Source organism: Syngnathus leptorhynchus, chromosome 3, assembly GCF_054491065.1.
Source record: "Syngnathus leptorhynchus isolate UIUO chromosome 3, UIUO_Slep, whole genome shotgun sequence".
Classification (NCBI taxonomy): Eukaryota; Metazoa; Chordata; class Actinopteri; order Syngnathiformes; family Syngnathidae; genus Syngnathus; species Syngnathus leptorhynchus.
This window is the reverse complement of record NC_141197.1, coordinates 9,750,943-9,773,714: the sequence shown is the minus strand read 5'-3', so window position 1 is coordinate 9,773,714 and position 22,772 is coordinate 9,750,943. Positions and strand designations below refer to the sequence as shown.

At 39.3% G+C, this 22,772-nt stretch overlaps 1 protein-coding gene across 1 annotated transcript; it reads left to right on the top strand.

Moving 5' to 3' along the window:
• Window positions 1-5,330: 5,330 nt before the first annotated feature.
• Window positions 5,331-22,276, top strand: tnfaip8l3 (tumor necrosis factor, alpha-induced protein 8-like 3). Its single transcript, XM_085907640.1, has 2 exons — window positions 5,331-5,686; window positions 21,267-22,276. Exons 1-2 carry the CDS (start codon window positions 5,641-5,643, stop codon window positions 21,827-21,829), a joined length of 609 nt encoding a protein of 202 aa, XP_085763766.1. The 5' UTR covers window positions 5,331-5,640; the 3' UTR covers window positions 21,830-22,276.
• Window positions 22,277-22,772: the final 496 nt, after the last annotated feature.

Below are 22,772 nucleotides of genomic sequence, written 5' to 3'. Positions count from 1 at the left end.
GTTTCCTGCCATTTGTTACTTTGCTTTGAGGTAAGTTCAATGATGGTATTTCCTTTTGTTGACTTTGCTGCTTTGAACTATGCTTTGAGATGTTTGTACAGTTGCACTGTGATGTTTGGCAAGCGCTTAAGTCGGTGTCTGCCAGAAAGTTGAGCTAGTGTGTTGTTATTGTGCTAAATTCCCGGTGGTTTGCGGCTCTTGTTTGTGCCTTGCCTTGTGTGAAGTTCTAACTTCTTGTGATCCAAATGACTGGGGAGTGAGAATTTAGACCATTTTTCTGAGAAATCAAAGCTCAGTTTGGTCATGACAGACAGGCAAGATGCAGAGCAGCTCCCAGAACCACTGTGCACCTTCCTGCAGCCATGGCCTGAAGTTTCAAGAACAAACGTGGTCTTCGGAAAGGATAATCGAAGCGATGTCCAGAAAAGCTCACCGGGGCCCTCATATGAGGCGATTTCATCCTTCCAAACAACTTCCACTCTGACTGTGGTAATTCCCAACTGGCGCAGCTCATCAAATGTAACATGAGAAATTATCCATGTTTGGTAAACTGCTCTGGAAATGTTGACAAATAATGTATCTGTGTTTATCTATGCCAGTGATGTATAGTGGAGAGGTAAGTTGTGTGTCTGTCTATTGAATTTAAAAGGTGTGAGACAGAAAAATCTAAACTTGTTTTGTAATTACCTATAGATGCCACAAGGTGATATTTAATGACTACACTGTCCACATGAAGCTCAAAAAACAGCAAATAGGTGAGTTTTCAATGATTAACAGAGGACGTGTTTACAAAAAAGCACTGTGGCACAATAAGTTGACAAAGCACTACTTTTGTTTAAACGAAGCCACATAACTTTATTCTGTAGTAATGTCTGCTGTTGCCAGTTTGTCTTTCCTACTTCTAAGAATTGCAAAGTTATGAATATATCATTTTAAAAACTTGAATGTTCAGTTTTAATATTTGGTTACCTAGCACAATCATAAACTAAAGTCAAGAGGTCATAAATATTTCTGTGCATTTTATTTTTAAAACAATATACTCATACATATTGGCATTTACCAGCTCCAGGGTGAAACAGCTTCATTATCGCTTTGCTTTGTCACATGAGCGCCTGATACTGTCATTTCCTCTTGCCAATCAAACGTGCACAACCACGCACACACACACACGCGCCTAACTCTCCAGACACTCCCAATCTCTCTCAGTTTGTAAACAAGAATAGATTGTTGCATGCACTGGAACTTTCTGTTGAATAAGGAAATAGTTTGCTAACATGTAGAATAAGGAAATAGTTTCCAAACATGACTTTTGATTTGGATGTTTTTCACTTTTTTAAAATAATGCTTGAATTGTGTTTTTTGTTTGCCATTGACTTGTGTGCAAACTATTCCCTCCAATAAAAATGGTACAGTTTCCGAAACAATAGAAAGACATTTCTGTTGATTTGTAACCTTGTTCATCTTAGCTGTGCTCAACTGAATATATTTCTTGTTCTCTTTGAACGTTCAATGTTACTTCCCGTCCTCATATACAGTAGGTGCTCCATGTACTTGCATATGCGTGACAGGTTTGTTTTGGCGTGATGCCAGCGAGCCTTCCAAAAATCTCAGACGTAAGACACAGCAAAACGTTACTATCTCTCCTCATGTCTGCTGCCTGACTGACCGCACGCTGTTCGTTAGACACCACACACAAAAGTGCAAAAATTCACAAATGCCCGTGGCCATACTGTCTCTCGGTTTCAACACCCAGATGGAATTCTACGTCAATAAAAGCTATAGTTGCCATGGAAATCTAACATTCTAATTTCTCTACATTGTCAGTATTTTGACAGTATAAAGACTGAGGAGTATTTTCCATGGCAGTTTTATTTTTTTCGGTTCACTGGGTGTGTTTATATGCATGAGCCTGCGGTTCCGATGATCAGGATAAAATACTTGCAAAGAGTCCCTCGTAAAAATGCAAGCCATCTCCTCTTCATTGTGGTCTGAAGAAATCCAGACCAGAATGTTTATCGCACTGACTGGATTACAACAATTGGCTGTACATAGCCTAACAAAAAGATGCTTCAGATTGTCTATTTGTGAATATTGTTGCATTCAAAGACAGGAAATCTAGCTTGGGGTTAAGAATTCCTCTGTTAGTCACCAAGTAGCTTTAAATTGCCCTGTATCAGAAATGAGAGGAAAAGGTTTTAGGATGTTCATTGAAACTGGACAGGCTCTGTTATAGCTTCAAAACGGGAATCCATTCATCCATTGTCACTGTAATTGCGAGGTGTCCCAACACTTTTGCTAATACAGCATACGTGCAATAATAACAGTCAGTACTACTCCAAAATGAAAGCCTACGTTCAGACTGCAGGCATATTGCTACCATGGCAACTTGCTGTTAAACGGATGGACCTGGCAATCTACTCCACTTGCATGCTCTAATCCACTCATGTTTATTCGCATAACAATTGTACACATGTCCTCAACGTGTCATTATGCTCACCGTTTTTTGTTTTTTTTTTCATCAGGAATGTTCTTTGAGTGTCTTTCTATCATGTTTGGATAAAACTGAAAACGGTCTCAATCGTAAGGGATTATGAATGTCACTTCACTCTATAAAATCATCATTTTACATGAAAGCTCAATGAAAAAAATATCCACTCTTTCCTGTTAGAACACAAGCAGGGTCAGTCTTCCATGATGACAATGCTACTCATGCATAATTTCCTCATGGGGTAGGACAGGGTAAAAATACTGCAGGCACCACTGGTCATTAGTGTTCTGTCTTTGGTTTGTCCTGCCCTGCAGAGAACTGGATTGAACTGTGCTTTAAACTGATTCAAATGTTGTGTTGACCAAAGAATAAGTCTAATATCTATTTAATGAGGCTTGCATATAGGTTGCACTAGTCAGATAAATTGTGTCATAGTAGTGGTATTTTCCCACTACTAGTGTAAAGTTTCATTAGACACAATTACCAATTTCAATTAAACTATTGTGCTGCACCAGTAATATTACTAGGCCCAACAAATAAATAGGATGACTTTTACTAGTATGTTGTTTTTCCACAACTAGTGTCAAAAGTAGTGACATATGTCAGAAACTAATGGCTACTAGTAGCACCACCACCAAACCCACTGGTAGTTTTCCGTCGCGAGTAATATGTAGCTGTCTTACTAGTATGCTTACTAGTATTTTTTTTCCACAAGACTTGGTCCTTTTACAAGCTATACTAGTGTTCTGAATTGTCATACTTGTGACGATATTGAGGATAGAGGACAAATGCTTGAAATTGAAAAATGAAATTTCTTCAACCATTAGCCTGATTCATATATCCTGATTTGTGGCTATACCACTTTTTTTTTTTATCATTCCTGTAAAGGGAAAGAAAACTAGCATGAGTGCTTTATAAAGGTCAACTTTTTTTTGCATTGTGAATTTTAATGAACTCAAGATGAATGACTACAGAAGTGTTTTGGGGTTTAAAAAAAAGATGTACTAAATATAGCACTTGTTAAATATGCTGGAGCAAAGTATCAAAAGTTTTATTTCAGGTGACATTTCTGTTGCTGTTTAGGACTAGTAGCAGTGCAAATTTTTGGTTCACTACTAACCTTTACTAATTGATATGTTGTCTTACTCAAGTTCTGGAATGGAAAAAATGTGGGAAACATTTTGTTAGTATGGCACCTAATGCACTTTTGTCATTGTACTTGTACAGTCAATTGTCTTATTGCTGAGGACAAAGAGAGTACAAGCACATGGAGCCAAAGCTGAATATCAAATGCGAGTTAATATTGAAGCTCTAAGTGAGCCCGAGGCCAGCAAATGGCATCTGGTGGCCTATGTTCCTGCTGCGCATCCATCAAGTCCGCACCTGGGGTCCACTTTGGCCCGCAACTGTTGTCAGGCCACCAACTGCACGCGCACCTGCCCCCACACGCTGGAATCCGTACGGCAACACAAGACAGAAGAAGACCGACCACAGACAAAAGACAATTGTGCGTTGAGTCATTTCCACACAATGGAACACAGTCAAGTCAAACAATGACGAGTACACACTGCACTACTCCACACATGAGAGGAATAACTTTCTATGGATTGCTTCCAAAATGAAGTGGTATGCAGTAAGAGATGGTGGGTGGTGAGACATCCTGCACAGCAAACTATGTTTAGGTTTCAAAAGTAGGCCATGTGAGAGAGAAAAAAAAAAAATATATATGTCAAGGTGCTTCAAATATAATGGTCTTTGTGGGTCTCTAAAAGGTAAGTCAAGCCCTATTTTTTACAGTAGTCTAAATACAACATTCTGATTCATATTACGTTTGTGAAATATGAATATTAACTCATTTTTATCCATCTCATTTTCATCCATATTGTCACTTGCTGTCAACTGAAATTGGCATCACAGTTGGCAGGTTGAGACCTGAGACCACCACTGGGATCAAACCTCCAATCCTTCGGTTACGAGACTACCCACTCTACCACCTGACCCACAGCCTCCTGTTTGACTTTCATTGGTTGATTTTATGTGTCATTTGTCAAATTCAAGTGCTATCCACGGGGGTTTTTTTTTTCGCCACTCATTAATAGAAGGGTTCCAACAATTTTTCCAACAATCTAATTTAAATTTCCAGACACTATTGATCTGTTTTTCATGAAACAAGCCATAATGATATAATGCGAAATAGAAAAAACTGTTAATTATTTTTGTCATCCTAATAAAATAAAATGGGGAAAGTACAAAGCACAAATGTTCGCGTAAACACATTTCAGGGGGGAAATGATCATTAATAGTTCATTCAAGGACACTCAACCACAAAGCAGTGTTTACAACACCATCAGGGCCAACATTAAAAACAGCCACAATAAATAGATCAGTTTCAGTTCCCTGACCATGTTTCCATAACATTGCTTGGAATTTATTTACAACCCCAAAGTGCCTAGATTGGACCTGGAGATTATGTGCAAGGAACGTTTACTGCCTATGGTTAAACAGCAACTGACCTCGTGTCATGTGACCACCATGGATAGTTTGGGGCTCATTTTATGAGAGCCAGTAACAAGAGGTCATGGGATTCATACTGCTGGGATGAATTTTAAATTGCCTTGAATGAGTCTCTCCCACTGCTCTGCTAAAAACACAGCCAACGCTCTCGCCCAGAGAGAGAGAGGAGGAAGAGAAAAAGAGCGAGGGAGGAACAGGCTGCATACAGAAAGAGGTCGAGAAAGAGTTGGAGTGGACAGCACCGGATGAGAGGAGGAGGAGGAACAGGAGGGACGAGAAAAAGAGGGGACGGACCAAGGCGCTGGGAGGGGAGGGGGCATCAGAAAAGTAGATGAGAAGGAGAAGAAAGGAGGAAAGTGAAGGAGTCAGGAGAAGGGAGCACAAGTAGAGGGAAAAAAAGAAAGGAAAAGGACAGCTCAGCAAATGATCCCTATAGCATTCCTCCCACTGCTTCAGTGATCCAAGGATTGGGTGGAGAAGGGAAGCTCAGCGGGAAGAAAATAAATTGTGGTTTCCTTTTTTTTCCCCCTTTTTTTTTGCGTAAAGAAAAGAAATCAGAAGAGGAGAGGGGGAGAGACGAGAGTGTGACAGAAGAGGAATCAGAAATTCTGCAATCTCCTTGCGTCCTGCAGCAGAACATGGACTCTGACTCTGGAGATCAGAGTGATGGGGACTTCTCGCCAGGTACACAACTCGCCTTCATTTCACTTCATAATCAAACTCAACAGGTTCATGTCTTGTATTGCACATATTCTGGAGGTAGCCTTTAAGTCATTTCATGTATCACAGATGTTACCTTATTGAAAATCTTACACTCATACTCTGGGTAAGAATTACTATTCAGATGTTAGACATTCATTAAAAGTTACTGTAATGGGTATTATAGATTTTAAAATGTACGGAACACATGAGACTTCTAGATTTACTAGTAGTGAAAGTACTCTGTTGAGTACTGTAGATTTAACTTAAGTCGTAACTCTAATGGGTACTCTTGACATAATAAATCTAACAATATAATATTAGAAGTAACTAATTAATTCTGATTCTACATCAACATGAGAAGTAACAAATGGGTACGCTTGACTTAATACAGTAACTTTAATAAATACGCTTTCATATTAAAAGAAGTTGAATGGATGCTTTCTATTTAATATTAGAAGTAACTCTAATGTGTACTCTAGATTCATTATTGGAGGTCATTAATGAATAAAAAAAGATAAGTAAAAATTTGAAATTGCAGTAATTTTGAAATTTGGAAAACTTTATTTACTGTCTACCTCATTTTATTTTATTTTAACCTTTTGAGACATGCTGAATATCCTTGGGACAAAATAAACTGATTGAGTAAAATTTTTAAAAAACATATCTGAAATTGTGTTGAATAAACATGCTTGAAGACATTTCGACAACATTAAGAGATGGAGTTTGTATTTTTAAAATCTTGACACCAGAACATATATCTCAGCTCCAAATATTGATTACCAGCCTCCTTGATCACTAATAATCGATACTGGCCTTAGAAAAAGCCTATCTGTATATCTGAACATAGAATACATCCATCTTACTTTATCCATCATAATTTAATGATGTTTTTTAATATTATTTGGATTTGTTTTATTATTGTCGATTGGGTGCCATTTTTCATGACATCAGCTCTGTAATTTCTCTCCCCCAAAAATATTTGCGGTTGGTGTGTGGCTCTCTCCATGCTGCCACGAGTTAATGATAACTGATGACTGACAGAGAGTGCGGCTGCTAGTGAAAGGCGGCTCAGTCGCCACCAGTTACTGGCAAACTCCAACACGTGTTTGGTGATCAACGCATCAGACTGGAGCAAGGGAGGGGCGGGTGCAGCATCCCTGAATGCTTCTCTCTGATGCGTCTAGCATAAATACTTGATTAGTTTTACACGAGTATTCAAGGTTTCAGACCTTCGCCAACAGTTTCAATAAATGCTCAAATGGCTTCCCCTAACAAACATGTGTTGTGGTTTCACAAGTTGATCATCTCCAGGAAACGTAGAATTGCTGCCTGAACTGTTTCATTAATGTTACCCCAAATTCTGTAAGGCTTTTTTGTTTCCAACTTTGTATGTTGATTATGCTATGTTGAACTCCACCATCTGTTTGTCCATCTGGCACATTGTCTGTCTGTCTTTTGATCCATTGGCGAAGGTAGCGGAACACTGAGATGTGAGCCAGGTGGCGACATAAATGTGGCATGGCAACGTCCAGGTTTGAAACCCCACTTTCATATGCAGCCATGGTCTGAGACTATTTTATTTTCTGTTTTGTCCAAAACTGTAAAAGTCTTTGGGAAAGCAGATAAATTAAAGTCTAGCGGACCTTCCTGTCTGGCCTGTGTTGTGAGAGCGAAGGAAAATGAAATGTCTTGAACCAATAGTCTGACTCATACTTAAATGTATCCTACTTTGTGGCTGTTCCACATTTTTCACCATTCCGTTTACTGTCAAGGGAAAGAAAAAGTAGCATGAGTGCCTCATAAAGGTCAACATTTTTGCATTGTGAGTTTTAATGAAGTCAAGATGAACTACTATGGAAGTACAAAAATGAGTTTTTTTTTATTCAGAGGAGAAATGAGTACTAAATATAGCATCTATTGAATGTGCTGGAGCAAAGTGTCAAAAGAGTAAATATTGATGTGTTTTATTTCAGGTGACCTTTCTGGCATGAGCAATTTCTGATTGTTGTTAGTAATCATATTTAATGATGAAACTTGCCTCCAGGTTCTTTTCAGTGACCTCTAACATGCATCAGCAAAGATGTTTGATCTAAGCAGGTCACACAGCCTGTTGCAAAAACAAAAGCAGCGTACCACTTTCTGTCAGTAGAAAACACAGTCTCTTTTGGGATGCCACACGTTAAGTTTGGGAAGGTTAATATTTGACATTTTATTGCCATACAAGAGTACAGGGCAGTGGTAAAAAAAAATATAATACTTTTGTGAGGCAGGTATATTATGTAAGGCTACCTTTTCCATTTCAGGCCATTGTGGACAAAACTTTTATGTGAATGAGTTGCTGATAGAAAACTAATATGATCAAGCATTTATTGACAAACAAGCTGGTGTCGCCCCTAGATCCAGACTTATTTCAGCCTGGGGACCAGCGATCATCAACAAACCAGCGTGATGGATAAAGTCAGTTTATATCTTAAAGTCGCCCTGAAATGGACTGTCCAACGACAACAGTCATCCTCTGGAAATGATGAGGGTGGAGTCAGTGATGTCACAAACTGAAAAAGGCTGAATTGATGACATCACAAAGCAATCTGCTCAAACAGCCCGAAACATGGGCTGCACAGAGCATATTACAAAGTAAAAATTGAGGTTGACTTCCTCCTCTTAGGAGAAGCTATAATGTTGTCACATTATGTAATTTAATTTATGTGTATATTCTACAGTAATGTATACATTGGCCTGGCCAGTTACTGCAGGTATAAATCTTAACATGGGTGTATTGTTACTACACTAACTCAGTGCGTAATTTTCTAACCACCTGTTACATTTTTCCTCTCAATATTCCTCCTTGGTGGTGAAGATGATTCTTTTCGAGACTTTGCCATTATGCTGGTGAACTGTGAGTCAGCTCACAGCCTATTTTGGCAACATAATCCCGATGAATCATTCAACCAGAAATCAATCTGCCATCTGCTGATGTTATTTCCATGCATTTTTGTCGACTTCGACATTGCATTTGAACTGAGACTTGTTCGAGAACAGTTTGGTGTTCTATTGTAGGGTGGTGTTAGTGTAGTGTCGCATTGCGTCGTGTCTTGTTTTGTAGTATAGTGTAGAATATGCCAGCACTTTTAGGTTGTATTATAAACAAACCTAAGCTTGTTTGATGACAATGCAATTGTGAGGCACTTAAGGCACTCGCAGTGCCTTAATCATTTTACTACTGAGCTAAATTGTCTTATTGGTGAGGACAAAGGGCATACTGACTCTGGATATGAAGTTGAAGGACTAAAATGCTCAAAAGCTTTTCCATAAAATACAGTGTGCTGGGCTTGCATGCATCCCCCAGTACTTTAATCTAATCTGCAGATGGGGAGTGCTCATTGCACCCCTGCACACAACACACACCCAGACTCCACGAGCTGATTCTGGAAAATTCTAACACAAACTGTAAAAAAAAAAAAAAAAAAAGCCAAAGTGGAAAAGGCAACTCAGGAGATTTTTTTTTCCACCCTGTCATTACAAAGAGCAGCCTTAAGACTTCCAGGTATTGTATGCATCATGTGACATGTTTCATAATATTCTATGGGCCATTCAGAGAGGAATTTGGTCTCTATAACATGGACAGAGATATTTTCACTGGACCTCACAGAGATTTGTGGTTTGATTGGCGACACAAAGCAAACAATGCCTGACTGTTGGAACGATGTCCAGCCAGCTCTTGTTTTGGACTTGGTGAGTCAAAGTAGATCATAATTGTGGTGAATAACAAATATAACAAAGGAGGTGGCATGGAAGGCAACGCCACATTTTTTTCCTGCTCACACCTAACTCTGGCACAGCAGAACCAATTGTTCTTATTGTTATGAAGTGTGAGTAGGGAAATCTGGAGACATTACCTTGGAATTATTACCTCATATAATGTTATTATTCCCAGTGTTCAGCAACAACACACATTTCAGCCATACGTTCATGAATTGTGTTTGTTTATATCATGTGGTTGTTTAACCAAAGGGAAGCGTATGAACTCTTGTTACCTTAAGTGTTTAGATTCAAAATCATTTTTGTTCACAGCCCTGAAGTTATATCAAGTAGAAAATGCTTTCCCCCCCCAAAACTTTGCCTTGAAAAAATACATCACGCTCTTCCTGCCACTAGAAGTTAAAGTTTCCTGTAAAACAAATACAAAAAAAGAGAGAATTACAAGTATTACGAGGATTTAATATGAATTACACAACTGTCTTCCAATATTTGCTAGTTCAATTCCAACATACATGCATTAACAAAGGGATTACTGTACCACTTTAAAATAGAAGCAGTAATGATCAATAAACGAACTGATATATTCAAGCATAATCATAAAAAACGAGTCTGATGATAACATCAAGAGAACCAGTGGCTGCGACATTATCTTATTATGTGCATTAACATCATGTTTCTTGATCAAATACTAAAATTTTAAGTTGTCACATCATGAATTTAAGACATTGAGCATTTTTTTTGTGTTACCAATCTCCCTTTATAAAATAAATTTAAAAAATAGTGGTTTCACATTTCAAAACTTTTGCTATATGTGATATTATGATCTATATGGGCTCACAATTGCAATGGCCCTCCGAGGGAAATTATAACGACAACTTCGTGACAAAGATGAGTTTGATCTACTGCCTAGCCTTACCACTTTCTAAATTATAAATAGAAGCCGCTCATTACACTACAGTGAAGGCTCACGAGCTAACAAATGTCAGCAACGCAGTTCACTGAAAAGAATCAGCACGGAAAATATGTACAAACATATTCAGTTTGCAAGTAAATTGAGGCAGTTGGTAGTTGAACTTGCCAAATAATGATTACACACATTTTGGGGAATTGTTCAATACATTCTTATTAACCCATTATACAATTGCTTCATTGTAAAGTGTTCCTTTCTAAATTATAGATAATTTCTCCTCTTGCTATCCAATAAAGATTGTGGGAAGCACAAGGCAAACCAGTAATATTTGTGTGGTTTACAACATTTTAATGGCAATAAGGAAAGGGAGGCTCAAATGTGACAGTTTTTTCCTTATAGTCTTGGATTAAAGTGAACACATGTGGAGGGGTTGGATTTACGCTGTCAGTGTTGAGGGTTAGTTTTCCAGGAGAAATGTATTCCCTCCGTGGCTGAGACAACTCTTCAAATGTGTGTTTGTGAGAGGATGTGAACCACAGTTATTTCCTTGTCATTAGTTAGCGGTGGTGCTCGGGCCCACAGCCATGAGGAGAGCAGCGCTTGGGCTTTACACTCAAACACTATCAGGCCCTCAAGGTCAAAATGAAACACGTATCCAATTTAATCATGACAATCAAAGCAAGAGCAACTTTTTAATTGAGGTGACATGGAAAGTTGACACCCAAGCTCCTCTGGCCTTTCCTCCCCCATTGTTTTCTACCAAATTATTTTCTCGGGCTTGACATCCCTTGTTGTGGGTGATCCTTCTTTTGCAATAATTGAAAGAATACGGCACAAAAAGCTTGCCGAAAATAAAAGCCCGCATATATCATTCCTTTGATATTTGCTGTAAAATGAGGGCTTGCAAAATGAGTCGACATCTCCCTTGATGGTGGTTATTGATGTGAGCAATGTTTGAAGCGTTTTTTTCCACCAAAAATAAGTTTCACTTCTGAATTATATTCTGTTCATATTTTCATTTTGGTATGTGATGTCATTTTGTTCCAGTGAAGCAGGTACCCACATACCATTTGATGAGTTTTCCTGATGCTAAACGATCCTCGTTCTGCTGACTATGCACCACCGCTATCTCTATCGTTCCATAACAACTCAGGTTATTTCCTCATGGCTGTTGAATGGAGGATTTCATTTAACAAGCGAGCAGAGCAGATGTGCCCGACGGTGGTTACTAATTGTAATGTAGAAGCCACAAAGTGACAGCATGACATCAGATTTAGCCCAGGGCCTAATTTAATTGCCCGTAACAGTAAATACCATTTTCAACTAAAGCTGAGAAAAGAAGGATGGTTCATTCTAATACATACATAACTATTTGAAAACAAACGGTGCATCAAAACATATAGACAGACAATATAATCACGGCCATGTCTTCTTTATTCCCAGCAAAAAACAACAATATTACGATTTCAAGCAATAAACTGGTTTTATAAAAAGCACTTAAGTGATAAACAACAGACACATTTTTGTATTTGAGTGATGATATGTGGCTTTAAGAGGCGTGGCCTAATGAAAAAAATCCAAAGCTCTGATTTCAACTGCGGTTGACTTTTTATTATGCCTTGAGTTCAGTCTCTTCTCCATGCATTCTGAAGACAAATTATCACTGTGGCTATATCTGAACTTTTTTTCCATTTAGTTGGTGTTTATGACATGACTGCTAAGTTAAATGAGTGACCCACAAAGGTATTAGTAAAGTCAAAAGCAGATTATTTTTTTTTTAAATAGTTTTCCTCGTCCAAGAATGAACCAGTAGTCTTTGCATTTTGATCTTGGTCCTTTTGGAGCTTCCCACAGGCCCACTTGGACATACACTGAGTCCAAATGGGTTAACTAGTAAACAAGGCAGGGGGGCCAGCGTAATGGGGAAGGTTGGCATTGCCTGGATGATTGTGCCTGTGAGTAGTGTGTGTTGAGTTGAAGCCTTTGCACTGCCGTGCGGGTCTCTTTGAAAGCAATGCTACGCCATGCTGAGACTTGGCGAGGGCCAATGACAGGAGCTACTCATCCAGGGCCGGAAAACATTTACTTCCTTGACGTTCAGCTCGGTGAAATTCAGTCAGAGACTGGCAAAGTAAAAGAGGCAATGATGCTAGAGGAGAAGAGATGTTTCTAGTGAGTGGGAAAGTAGATCTGATGCAAAGGCACTTTGACAGGTGTTACAGAGCTAGTCATTTTTCTTCTACCACCCTCTACCCACCTCCTCCAGATTTGTATATCTTTGTCACTCGTTCTCAGATTATGTGACATAACTGCAGATTTGTATTTTTCCACCTGCGCAAATGTTCACCCCTCCTCCACACGTGCACACACACACACACACACACACACACACACACACACACACACACATACACGTTTGTCTTACCTCCTTGAGTGAATGAAAATGTACAGTACATGATGTATTTATATGACTTCACGTAAAATGTTCTCTCCAGAAAGCTTTGATTTCTTCCGTGGAATTTAAGAAAGAGCACCAATATTAGATATTATGTTGGCATTGAGACAAAACCAAAACAATGACAAAGCCTTTACATGGTCATTACGCAGATTCCCTATGAATCGGAACCCATGAAATATTGTTATTATGTCCAGTGATCTACTTGGTGATCAAAGAGCACGTTTTATTCAGTAAGTCATTGGATTTATTTAGACTCAGATCTTGAGCATGTGGCAAGAACTATTCCACAAGTACTGAAGCTATTCTTGTGCTTTTGGTTATAATAGAATCATTTCAGACAAAAAAGAAAAAAGGAAAATCATAGTCCTTTTCATTTTATTAAAGGAGACAAATTAGTCACAGTAACAGAATTTGTAATGGTTTGAACTAAACTTGGTCAACATGATAATTAGTCCAAGATGGCACCAAAACACTAGTGATTTATTACACATTAAACTGGACTTTTGAGTATTTTTTTTTGTTTGTTTCCATGGAAACGACATTGGCAAAACAATATTTGCACGGACCTGCAAAATAAACACTACTGGCATTTGCACCATCAGTAGCAGTAGTTGCAAGAGGAGGAGTACTCATAGTATTTAAACCTACACTTAGCTAAAAGACAGTAGACAGTTTTCTGTTTCTTTTATAGGTCCTCTGTGTTCTGCTGTTCTTGTTTTGCACCATCTGTATCATTTGGGATATGTTTCAAAATAAGTAAGATGCCACAATTAATTGTACATACCTTATTCATTTAAACCTATAAAAAGACATTTATGAACTTTATTGAAATTTATGAAAACACATATTCTCTGTCAAGAAATTGAAGATTATTGTGTTATCTAACACTCTCACTCACACACTTGCCGAATAAGAGGAAAAGTATGCTTATTTGTTATTCCCAGTAAAACACCAACACTATAACAATTTAGTCATTGCTTGGGAAATTAAAAAATAAGTAAATACAGAACACAATTTGAATTTACCATAACAAGCCACTGATTTAATTCAACTGGCAGAAGAACAAAAGAAATGAACCTTAACAGAAATACTGCATGAACAGAAAATGATGCATGTTAAAAAAGGGGTGACACAAGGGTGAAGTATGGAAATAAATGAAAAAAAAAATCACACATTAAAACACGCAAGCACATTGAAATTTAATGCGTCAATACAACTGAGAGAAGAAAAACTCGGCCCCTTTCCGTCTATATTTTCATCTTGTTTAATTATCGCTAGGTGTGGGAGATGCATGAACCCCCTTTGTGCCCTCAATATCTCCTGATTAGGTGCGTGAGGCAAAATGGGATTTTATTTCCTCAACACCCATTGATGGTCTAACGGAAATTAGCATAGATCTTACGGTAAATTAAGACCTGCTGCTTTAACAAACATGAAACATCAATACATACAAACAGCACACACGAAAATCAAATCAAGCATTGTATACTTCAAACACCAGATTGTCTCATTAGTCTGCATATCATGCAAATTGCTTGCTAGATTTGCAAAAGTTACAATTAGATGTTCCTGTCATGAAAAACCTTCAAACAGCAACACACATGTAAGAGCAACACATGCAAAGAGCATAATTAAAAAAAAGATAATCCATGACTGTGCATTTAGACACCATAAGGTTCAACCAAATCAGATAAAGAAATGAATGCTCGAATGAAAATCTGCCCTTTAGCGAGGGTTTTGACTGTATTTTTTAGCGTGCCAAACAATCTGCTTTTACTGTTTATATGCAAACTGTTTCCTGTATATCAACCCCATGTATCGCTATGTGCTAGTGATGTGGCTTTGGCAGAGCAGAGTGGTAGAGAAAAGCTCCCACAGTAGAGGGAAGGAAGGAGAAAAAGCCGCCAGCCAGTTCCCATGCCCGACTGGCTCTGTGCAAACTAAACAATAGCAGTCCGCAGCTGGTTGGAGCATTAATGTTCAAGCAGATAGAGGTCAAAGGACAGCGATCCCACAAGGTCTGCCATCTGATCAGGGAGGATTTCTTGAGTAGCACTTGTTATCCTCAGAGGACCGGATTAGTTGTGTGAGGGATAGCCAAAGTGATGATGGGAGCCGAGGTGGAGGTCGCCAATGTCACTTTCTTCCACTTTCCTCGTGACAGGCAATCAAGCAAACAGTGTATCACTCAATTGCATCTCTTGCCACTTCCTGTTTTGACCTCAACTCTGCTGGGAGATAGCCATTAGAAGGGAGACACGCAGATGAGGGACGAAGCATCAAATAAGCCTAAAGGCTTTTTTGGTCGCATGTGATTCAAAAGGGCTGGGTTTTTTTGGGGGGTTTTTTTTGTGCGTTTACTGTACTATAAATCAAAATAGAGGCAAATCAAAGGTTCTACAGCCTCAAGGCACGAATTTTGTATGGCTACAAAATGGGCACTGTATCACTGTAAAAGATAAGGTAATCCTTTATTAATACACGAGCCATAATGAAACAACATTTTTACACACTGGAGGTCCCAGGCATAGCTCAGAGAATAAAATTAAAATAAATTAAGTGCACATTATCAATTGGCTGTTTGAACTGAGCTAGATCCATTAAAAAAAAAAAGTCAGAAAGTGTTAACACAAAGCCCAACATTCATTTGTCTTGTTCAATTTTTTCTCAGCAATCCTCCAGGAGAATGTACACCATCTCCTTTTGTGCATGTTCCACTTTCAGTCACAGTAAATAATCCAAACCCACTAAAAAGAAAAAGGACTTTCAACTCATGCTGATGAAATCCATTAGAAGGATTAAAAGGGAATTATTCGTTAACCCTGCAGCTCTGATTGCCCCGCTACATCTTGAATAGTTGTTAATGGTGAGGTGAACGACCTCCTTCAAACCAGAACGCCTTTGGAAAGATTTAACATGGCGTGACCACGAACAAGACATCTTACTTATGGCCCTCTGTGTGGCGACCAATCGCCTACTTTTTTTCTTCTCCATATTTACAGATAGAGGACACGTGGCGTGCAGGGCTGGTGTGTTTGAGTCATTATGTGACAGTGGCGTTTAAAAATAGTCAGATGGAATCTTTGCAGGACAGACTGAGAGGAGGAGAGACATTGAATGGCAAAAAAAAATAAAAAATCCTCACTTCTGCATTTCGTAAAAATTTGACAAATACTCCTTCAATTTCATCAGTCAAGCTGTGGACATACTCTGTCCGTGAAGGCTCATTAATCAAGAAGGTCATTAAAATGTTATTTTCCAGTTGCAGCCTAGAAAAATGTGTCAAAAAATGATAGCAAAGATAAGGCCAAAAAAAAAAAAAAAGCTGGGAAGGCAAACTGTCAGGCTTGCACTATTGAAGTGAATTTCCTCTGACATTTTGTTTGTATTGATGCAAGGTTGGTGTGGTTGTATTTGTCCCTGGGGATGACACACTTATCAACTGGGAGCATATCAAGACATTTTCTCCGACACGCTGCGAGCAGACATAAACTGCCACATTTGCAGGAATGAATCCTGTCTTCAATCACATGCAGTAGCATCAGGCCAACTAAATTACATTAGCTCCATTGCGAGAGCTGTGTCAACTATTCGGTCTTTACAAAGATAACTCAACCCCAACCACCGCCGAATGGTAGCAGTCTGAGAGCCACAGTGAGACACTTCACAAATACACATCATTAGAGTCTGAAGAATGTTTTACCTTCAAATACTGTTATTTTCCGAAACAGATTAGGTTATGTTTACCCAAGGTTGGGATAAACAACAGCAAATTTACAATTATTATTTATTGTTTTATTTTTTTGGGGCTTGCAGAATATGGATTTCACCAAGTGTCGGTAATTCATAGCTATGATTTTTTTTCAGAATATAACCTGCTGCTTAACCTAACTCTTCATATATAAATATTACTAAAGCTGATTATATTTTACTATATTATTATTATGATAAAAAACTGACAGAAAAAAATGAGGGCAGATTTGGAATTTTAGTACAAATTTTGGGCCCAGCACTGTTTGACCATATTTGGGTTACGATTTTAGGGGTCGACCTGTAAACGTCAAACCGTTCGTCTCGGTTACAAGATATGAAATAATATGGTGCTTTTTGTTTCATTCAAGCCACATGAACTTTATATTTGACTGGCTCCCAAAGCACCAAGAAGCAATAACGGCGATTATGAAAAAATTCTCATTACTGTGACATTTCAAAAGATTCAAGGAAGCCTTCATGGGCCATTCACGTCTGAGGAATCTTGTCTGCAATGGAAATATGTAGATAAATGGAAAATATATTGTCGAGATGCTGCTGTCATCCCTTGCCGACAACACCTCTACCCTTTAGCATTTCAGCTCTTTCCCTGTTTGTACTAATAACATTTACAGGTCCTATCGCGTGTTGTTGTGTGTGCACGACACGCACGCATGTGGTCATAGTCGCTGCGTTTTTTTTGTGCCCTGCAGCAAAACAACACATGCACCTGGTGTCATGGGATGCTGAACATCTGTGTGTTGTCATGAGCAACGCACACATGTATGTGCGTGCATGTACGAGCGGGCGATATCTGATCCAGACAGGATTTTTTTGGGGGGGAGCTGTGGAGAATCACAGAAAAATCATTCTGACGTGTTGCATGGTTGTAAGGAAGTCCTTTAATAATTGGAGAATTCTTTTGGCCATTTTTTCCTCCCTAAAATAATTGTATTCAATGTTGTGGGTCATTATTATTATGATTATTATTATATTTGCTTGAATTTTGCTATTCACTGAAAAATCCACTCATTCACGATTTTGTTCTCAACATCATAATTATAGTCGGGGTCAAGGAAGTATGTAGGAGTGATACATCTCCATTAAGAGACTAACATTTTTGTATGTCACAAAAGAGCTAAATTTAGCTTGGGTTGTTAGTGAAAATCTTTGGCGCATGTACATGGAAAGTACATGTGCACTTCTGCTGCATTTTTCTAAATCAAATCATCTGTGAGGCATTTATTGTTAAGGATAATGTAAGTGTTACTGTTTAGCATCATAGCTTGTGGTTTCTTTACGGTTTGAACAATTGAAATATGGAATTCCCACAAAATGTTGGCAGTTGTTTGCCATCTGCAGTGGCTTCTGATATGACATTCATTTTGGTCACATTCCACGCATCTGTCGCATGACCCCATAAAATCCAAGAAATACGATGAAGCACAGCAGCAGTTTAGCAGACGTGATCTGCTGACTAAGGATGCGTTCAGATAGAGCATGTCTTGTTCAATTCTTAAATGTGGTTTTAGACCTTCCTGTACATGTATTTCCGAAAACTAATATTTGCCAGACTAAAAGTTAATAACTAAATCCAGATGTACCATGGAGAGGGTGCCATAGATTTTTTTTTTTTTGCAGGGCAGCTTTGGCTGCTCTCCATGTTCCACACTGTATGTATATTTTGATGTAATGCAGCAGAAAGTGTTTACTCAGCACTCCAAAAACATCAGGCGGGACAAAGAGGGACTGTCTAGTCAACAGCCAATGTCAGCGGAGCCATGGGCACCTTCCTAATCCGAATGTCTAAAATGAACTTCCAAAACACTATTATGTAACCCCTTTGGTGGACACGTGGCTTCTATGGTTGGACGGTCCTCTGTCGAGAGCTCTCGAGTTGATTGGCACCTATTGGCTTTACAGGAATATCTTTGCAATGGTGATGTTTTTTTTTTAGTCCCGACATTAGTAAACAAAACTGTGTTTTCTACTCCTTACTTGGTCAAAATAGGCTGGGTGCTTTTTCCAACCTAAGTGAATGATGACACATTGAATGAAAGCTGTGAATAGAGAGAAGTAAAGCCAACTGCAAGCGTGTACAATATTGTTTTTTTGTCTCAATTAGGGCTGCTGATATCAAATATTTGATTAAATATGAAAGAATTTTCTATCAGTTATCATGGTCCACACTACTTCTGTGACTATGAGTGTGTATGGCATTGAAAGGGAGGTTCATGCCTAGTAAGTGATGTGGGCATCAGCCAATTAGATTGACCTCAAGTCAAACTGGCTGTTTAACTGGCTAACTATTAGCCAGTCCGTGTGTTGACTGGTAAATGCCTGAGCGTCATTCAGCAGGTCTCCAATGAAAGCACTTATTACGTGTTATTTATTGCCATTTATTCTACAAAGCGATTAAAAATATAAATCTACCTCTAAAATGAGCTTATCAATACCTTGTTGGTGATAGTAGACTTACAGAGACTTACTTTTCTATTCGCATACTAGTTTTAACGACTGCATTTTAATAATTTAATAATTTAATTGAATGATTTTAATTAATATTTTAATACAGAGAATGAGGTGTTTTTTTTTTATCAGTGTGTTTGAATGTTTTTTTTTTCCCAACTCTGCTGATGTATTTCACTTATCACTGATTCATTTTTTTGAAGTTGACAGTGCACATATTCTTTTATGTTTACAAAGCTGTTGCTTTCATCAATCGTGTTTTCATGGATTGTTCCAGTTTGTTTGGGAATATCAGCGGCTCATAACACAAACATGATATGACAGCCTGTTGATCTGCGTAATGAAGACCACACTGCCACATCCTGATTTTCCTACTTGACTATAATGTATACCATGACATCCACATTGTGACATCTAAATGTATTTCCATGCACAACTTGATGCAGCTGTTGTAAAACTATGAACAGTTTTTGGGGGAGGGCGTAAAGCTATAGTAAAACATGGCCAGTGGCGTGCTAAGAAAGGTCATGAGGACGTCGGCCCCCGGGCTTCCAAGTTAGGGGTGCGTGGCCATTGCAGTCGATTTTTGAAGAGTTTACCAGATTCCAGTTCCTCATTTCTCATCCACCTCTCCCCTCAAAACAACCAAACCAAAAAAATGTATGACTCTTTTTTTTTTTTTTAATTGAAAAAAGCTACTCTTTCAAGGTCCAATAAAATTGGATGATGATGATGTACTTATTTGCAGTAGCACTGTAATGACAAGTGGATGACAATCGGCGTGTTATTCATTTCTTTTTGTGTCTGTTGTGTGTTTGTCAACCACAAACAGATCCCCCCCTGCTGTTGAGCCTCTTATGAGTTCTTCACTCATCCTCCCATGATGCCGTTCAGAAGAGCAGAAAGAGGGCACATGCCATCATCTGTATTTTGAAGTGATTGCAGACAGTCTTTTTTTTTTGGTTACTAAATGTCATGCTGGGCTAATTATATGTTCATGAAATGTCATTTTGCTTTAAACTAACTCGTGAAATGCCACCAACCGGCTTTCGCCAGTTTTGGTACAGCTTTGAGCCTCTTGTGGGTATGCGCCCACACATGTTCAAATGATTGTGCTTCTCCAATTTTTCATAATAAGTGCCACTGAATAAAATACTTAGCTCTCTATGTACCATCATAATGACCAACATTAAAATGCTACTCCAGTTCCAGGGCACAGTTTGGAAAAAAAATAATTACAGATGAACAGTTTCATTTGTATTTTCACATCCTATTTTCTATCAAATACATCTTTTTCGGTTGGTGTCGGCCATCGTAAATCAGAGTCCGCCTTTCCTGTAGCATTCCTCAAAGATCAAATCAAAGGATTCCTTTTCGCGCTCAACATGCTTCCTCTTGGAAGTGTCAACAGCAAATTTGTATGCAGATGGCCTCCAAATTTGTTTTCATTCCAATCCTGATAGGACCAATGAGATAAATAAGATAAACTAAATATGTCAACTTGCTTGTCCATGTGACCCAATACATTTGTCCAAACAGTGTTGCCATTACTCCAGCTTGCTATAAGAATTTTCCATTGTGATCAAGATGTTTCTACCATGCTACCACTTCACCAACTGCTGCTTTTGTCACAATATGGCATCTGGTCCGCCCTAAAATAAAATAAAGCTTTCATTAGGCAATTCCTCACATGCACATGTCAGACTTTGCTGATCTTGACAAGTTTGGCTAAGTATAGTGCACAGCTGTGAAGCATGCGGACAGAGAGTGTGCAGAGGCGTTGCTATCAATCTGCAGCTGTTTGATGTTCTCTACAGTAGATAGTAATCATTCCTCCTTCGGTCAGTCAACTGCATTGCTGCCAACTGCAAGAAGGCCGCCGCCCTGTTATAGAATGTGCTTGCACCACACTTCTGCACCAGTACATGACTGGCTCCACACTACGCTTTGACTTATTCCTGCACTTGTGTAAATATCTGCTTAAGAAAGAGATTTTTCACTTATTGAGTATTTTTGCCTCAGCATCTTTGAAAACATACATACAGTATGTCCTTTCTACCGGTTATTTTGTCCAAATGAGCTTATTATTTTAGCCACAGATGATGACAAAATGCAAAAAAAGACATAATGGTGTTCAAAAAAACCTGCATCAACAACCAAGCTGTAAAACCCAACAACTTTTAGCCCACCCTTCTCATTTCTCACTCTTCCCTCAGGACATGAGAGCTTCAACTCGCGCTCCTTGGCTCTGCAGGCCCAGAAGAAGATCCTGAGCAAGATGGCGACCATGGTGGTGGCCAACATGCTGACGGACGACACCAGCAGCGAAATCCTAGACGAGCTCTACAAGACCAGTCGCGAGTTCACCAAGAGCAAGAAGGAGGCCCACAAGATCATCAAGGACGTCATCAAGATCGCCCTGAAAATCGGCATCCTGTACCGCAACCACCAGTTCAGCCCCGACGAGCTGGACACGGTGGAGCGTTTCAAGAAGAAGATGAACCAGGCGGCCATGACGGCGGTGTCCTTCTACGAGGTGGAGTACACCTTTGACCGGAATATTCTGTCCGAGCTACTGCTAGAGTGTCGGGACCTGCTTCACACGCTGGTCGAGCAGCACCTGACGGCTCGCTCTCACGCTCGCATCGACCACGTTTTCAACCATTTCGCCCATGGCGAGTTCCTGGCCGAGCTCTACGGGGACGGAGATGAGTACAGACTGTCTCTGAGGAAGATCTGCAACGGCATCAACAAACTTCTGGATGAGGGGACGCTTTAACCTTTTCACCTGTCTCACACCATCTCACCGCCTGACCACTTCCTGCTCACCCTACCACTGCTTGCATCACTTCCTCCTTTCTTTTTGTCAACTTCCTGTTTCCTGTATCCGTTTCCATGGAATCAGTTGTAACATCCTGCAGATGCGGCTCACTGTGTGTCTCCACGCCTACACTCGGACAATGTGCGTCATGTCATGTATGTGTTCACGGCAAGCTGTTTGAGCATTTACAGTGGGATAAAAAATCCACATATAATTCACGCGCATTAAAATGCAATGAGAAGTAAAAATGAAACCTACCATAATCATTCAACATGTGTTTTCAACTAAAATGGATGGGTTGGTGTGTGTGTGTGTGGGGGGGGGGGGCTTTAACCCTACGATGCATACGTGGGTCAAAAATGCATCAAAGGGTTAAAAAAGATATTTGATGGGAAAAAAATTGTGGATGGCAGTGTGTGTGTGTGTGGGGGGGGGGGGGGGGGGGGGGGGCTCTATGGAAAACCATTGGTCAAGTCATTCATATCCTTGATATTCAGCTTGAGATCCATGTACCTGTCGACTTTTTGCCCTCACTAATGCTGGCAGAACGACGAGGCCGACCTAGTTAAACAACAAATCTAGTTGAACAAAATGACTTATTTAGCACTCCTAGGTCCGTTTTTGGCTAACTAGTATGACTTGCGTACCCTTGACATTCCACTAGTATACTGAATTGTCTTCCTAGTAAATGGACCTAAAGCTGGATAGGAAAATTATCCAATAAATCTTCAAGCGGCTTTTTTCTGTACATTCGTTTGTGTATGCAAAATAAATGCATCAATGGCCCAAAAACATGCATTAAGATATATTTGCATTTGGAAGATTGCAGTAATCAGTGTGTGTGTGTGTGCGTGCGTGTGTGTGTGCATGCGTGCGTGCGTGCGTGTGTGCGTGTGTGTTC

Excerpts from the sequence above, each read along its gene's own strand:
- tnfaip8l3 (XM_085907640.1), top strand. The coding sequence starts at position 5,641 with ATGGACTCTGACTCTGGAGATCAGAGTGATGGGGACTTCTCGCCAG. Across the intron at positions 5,687-21,266 it reads TGATGGGGACTTCTCGCCAG|GACATGAGAGCTTCAACTCG; the intron begins GTACACAACTCG and ends CTCTTCCCTCAG.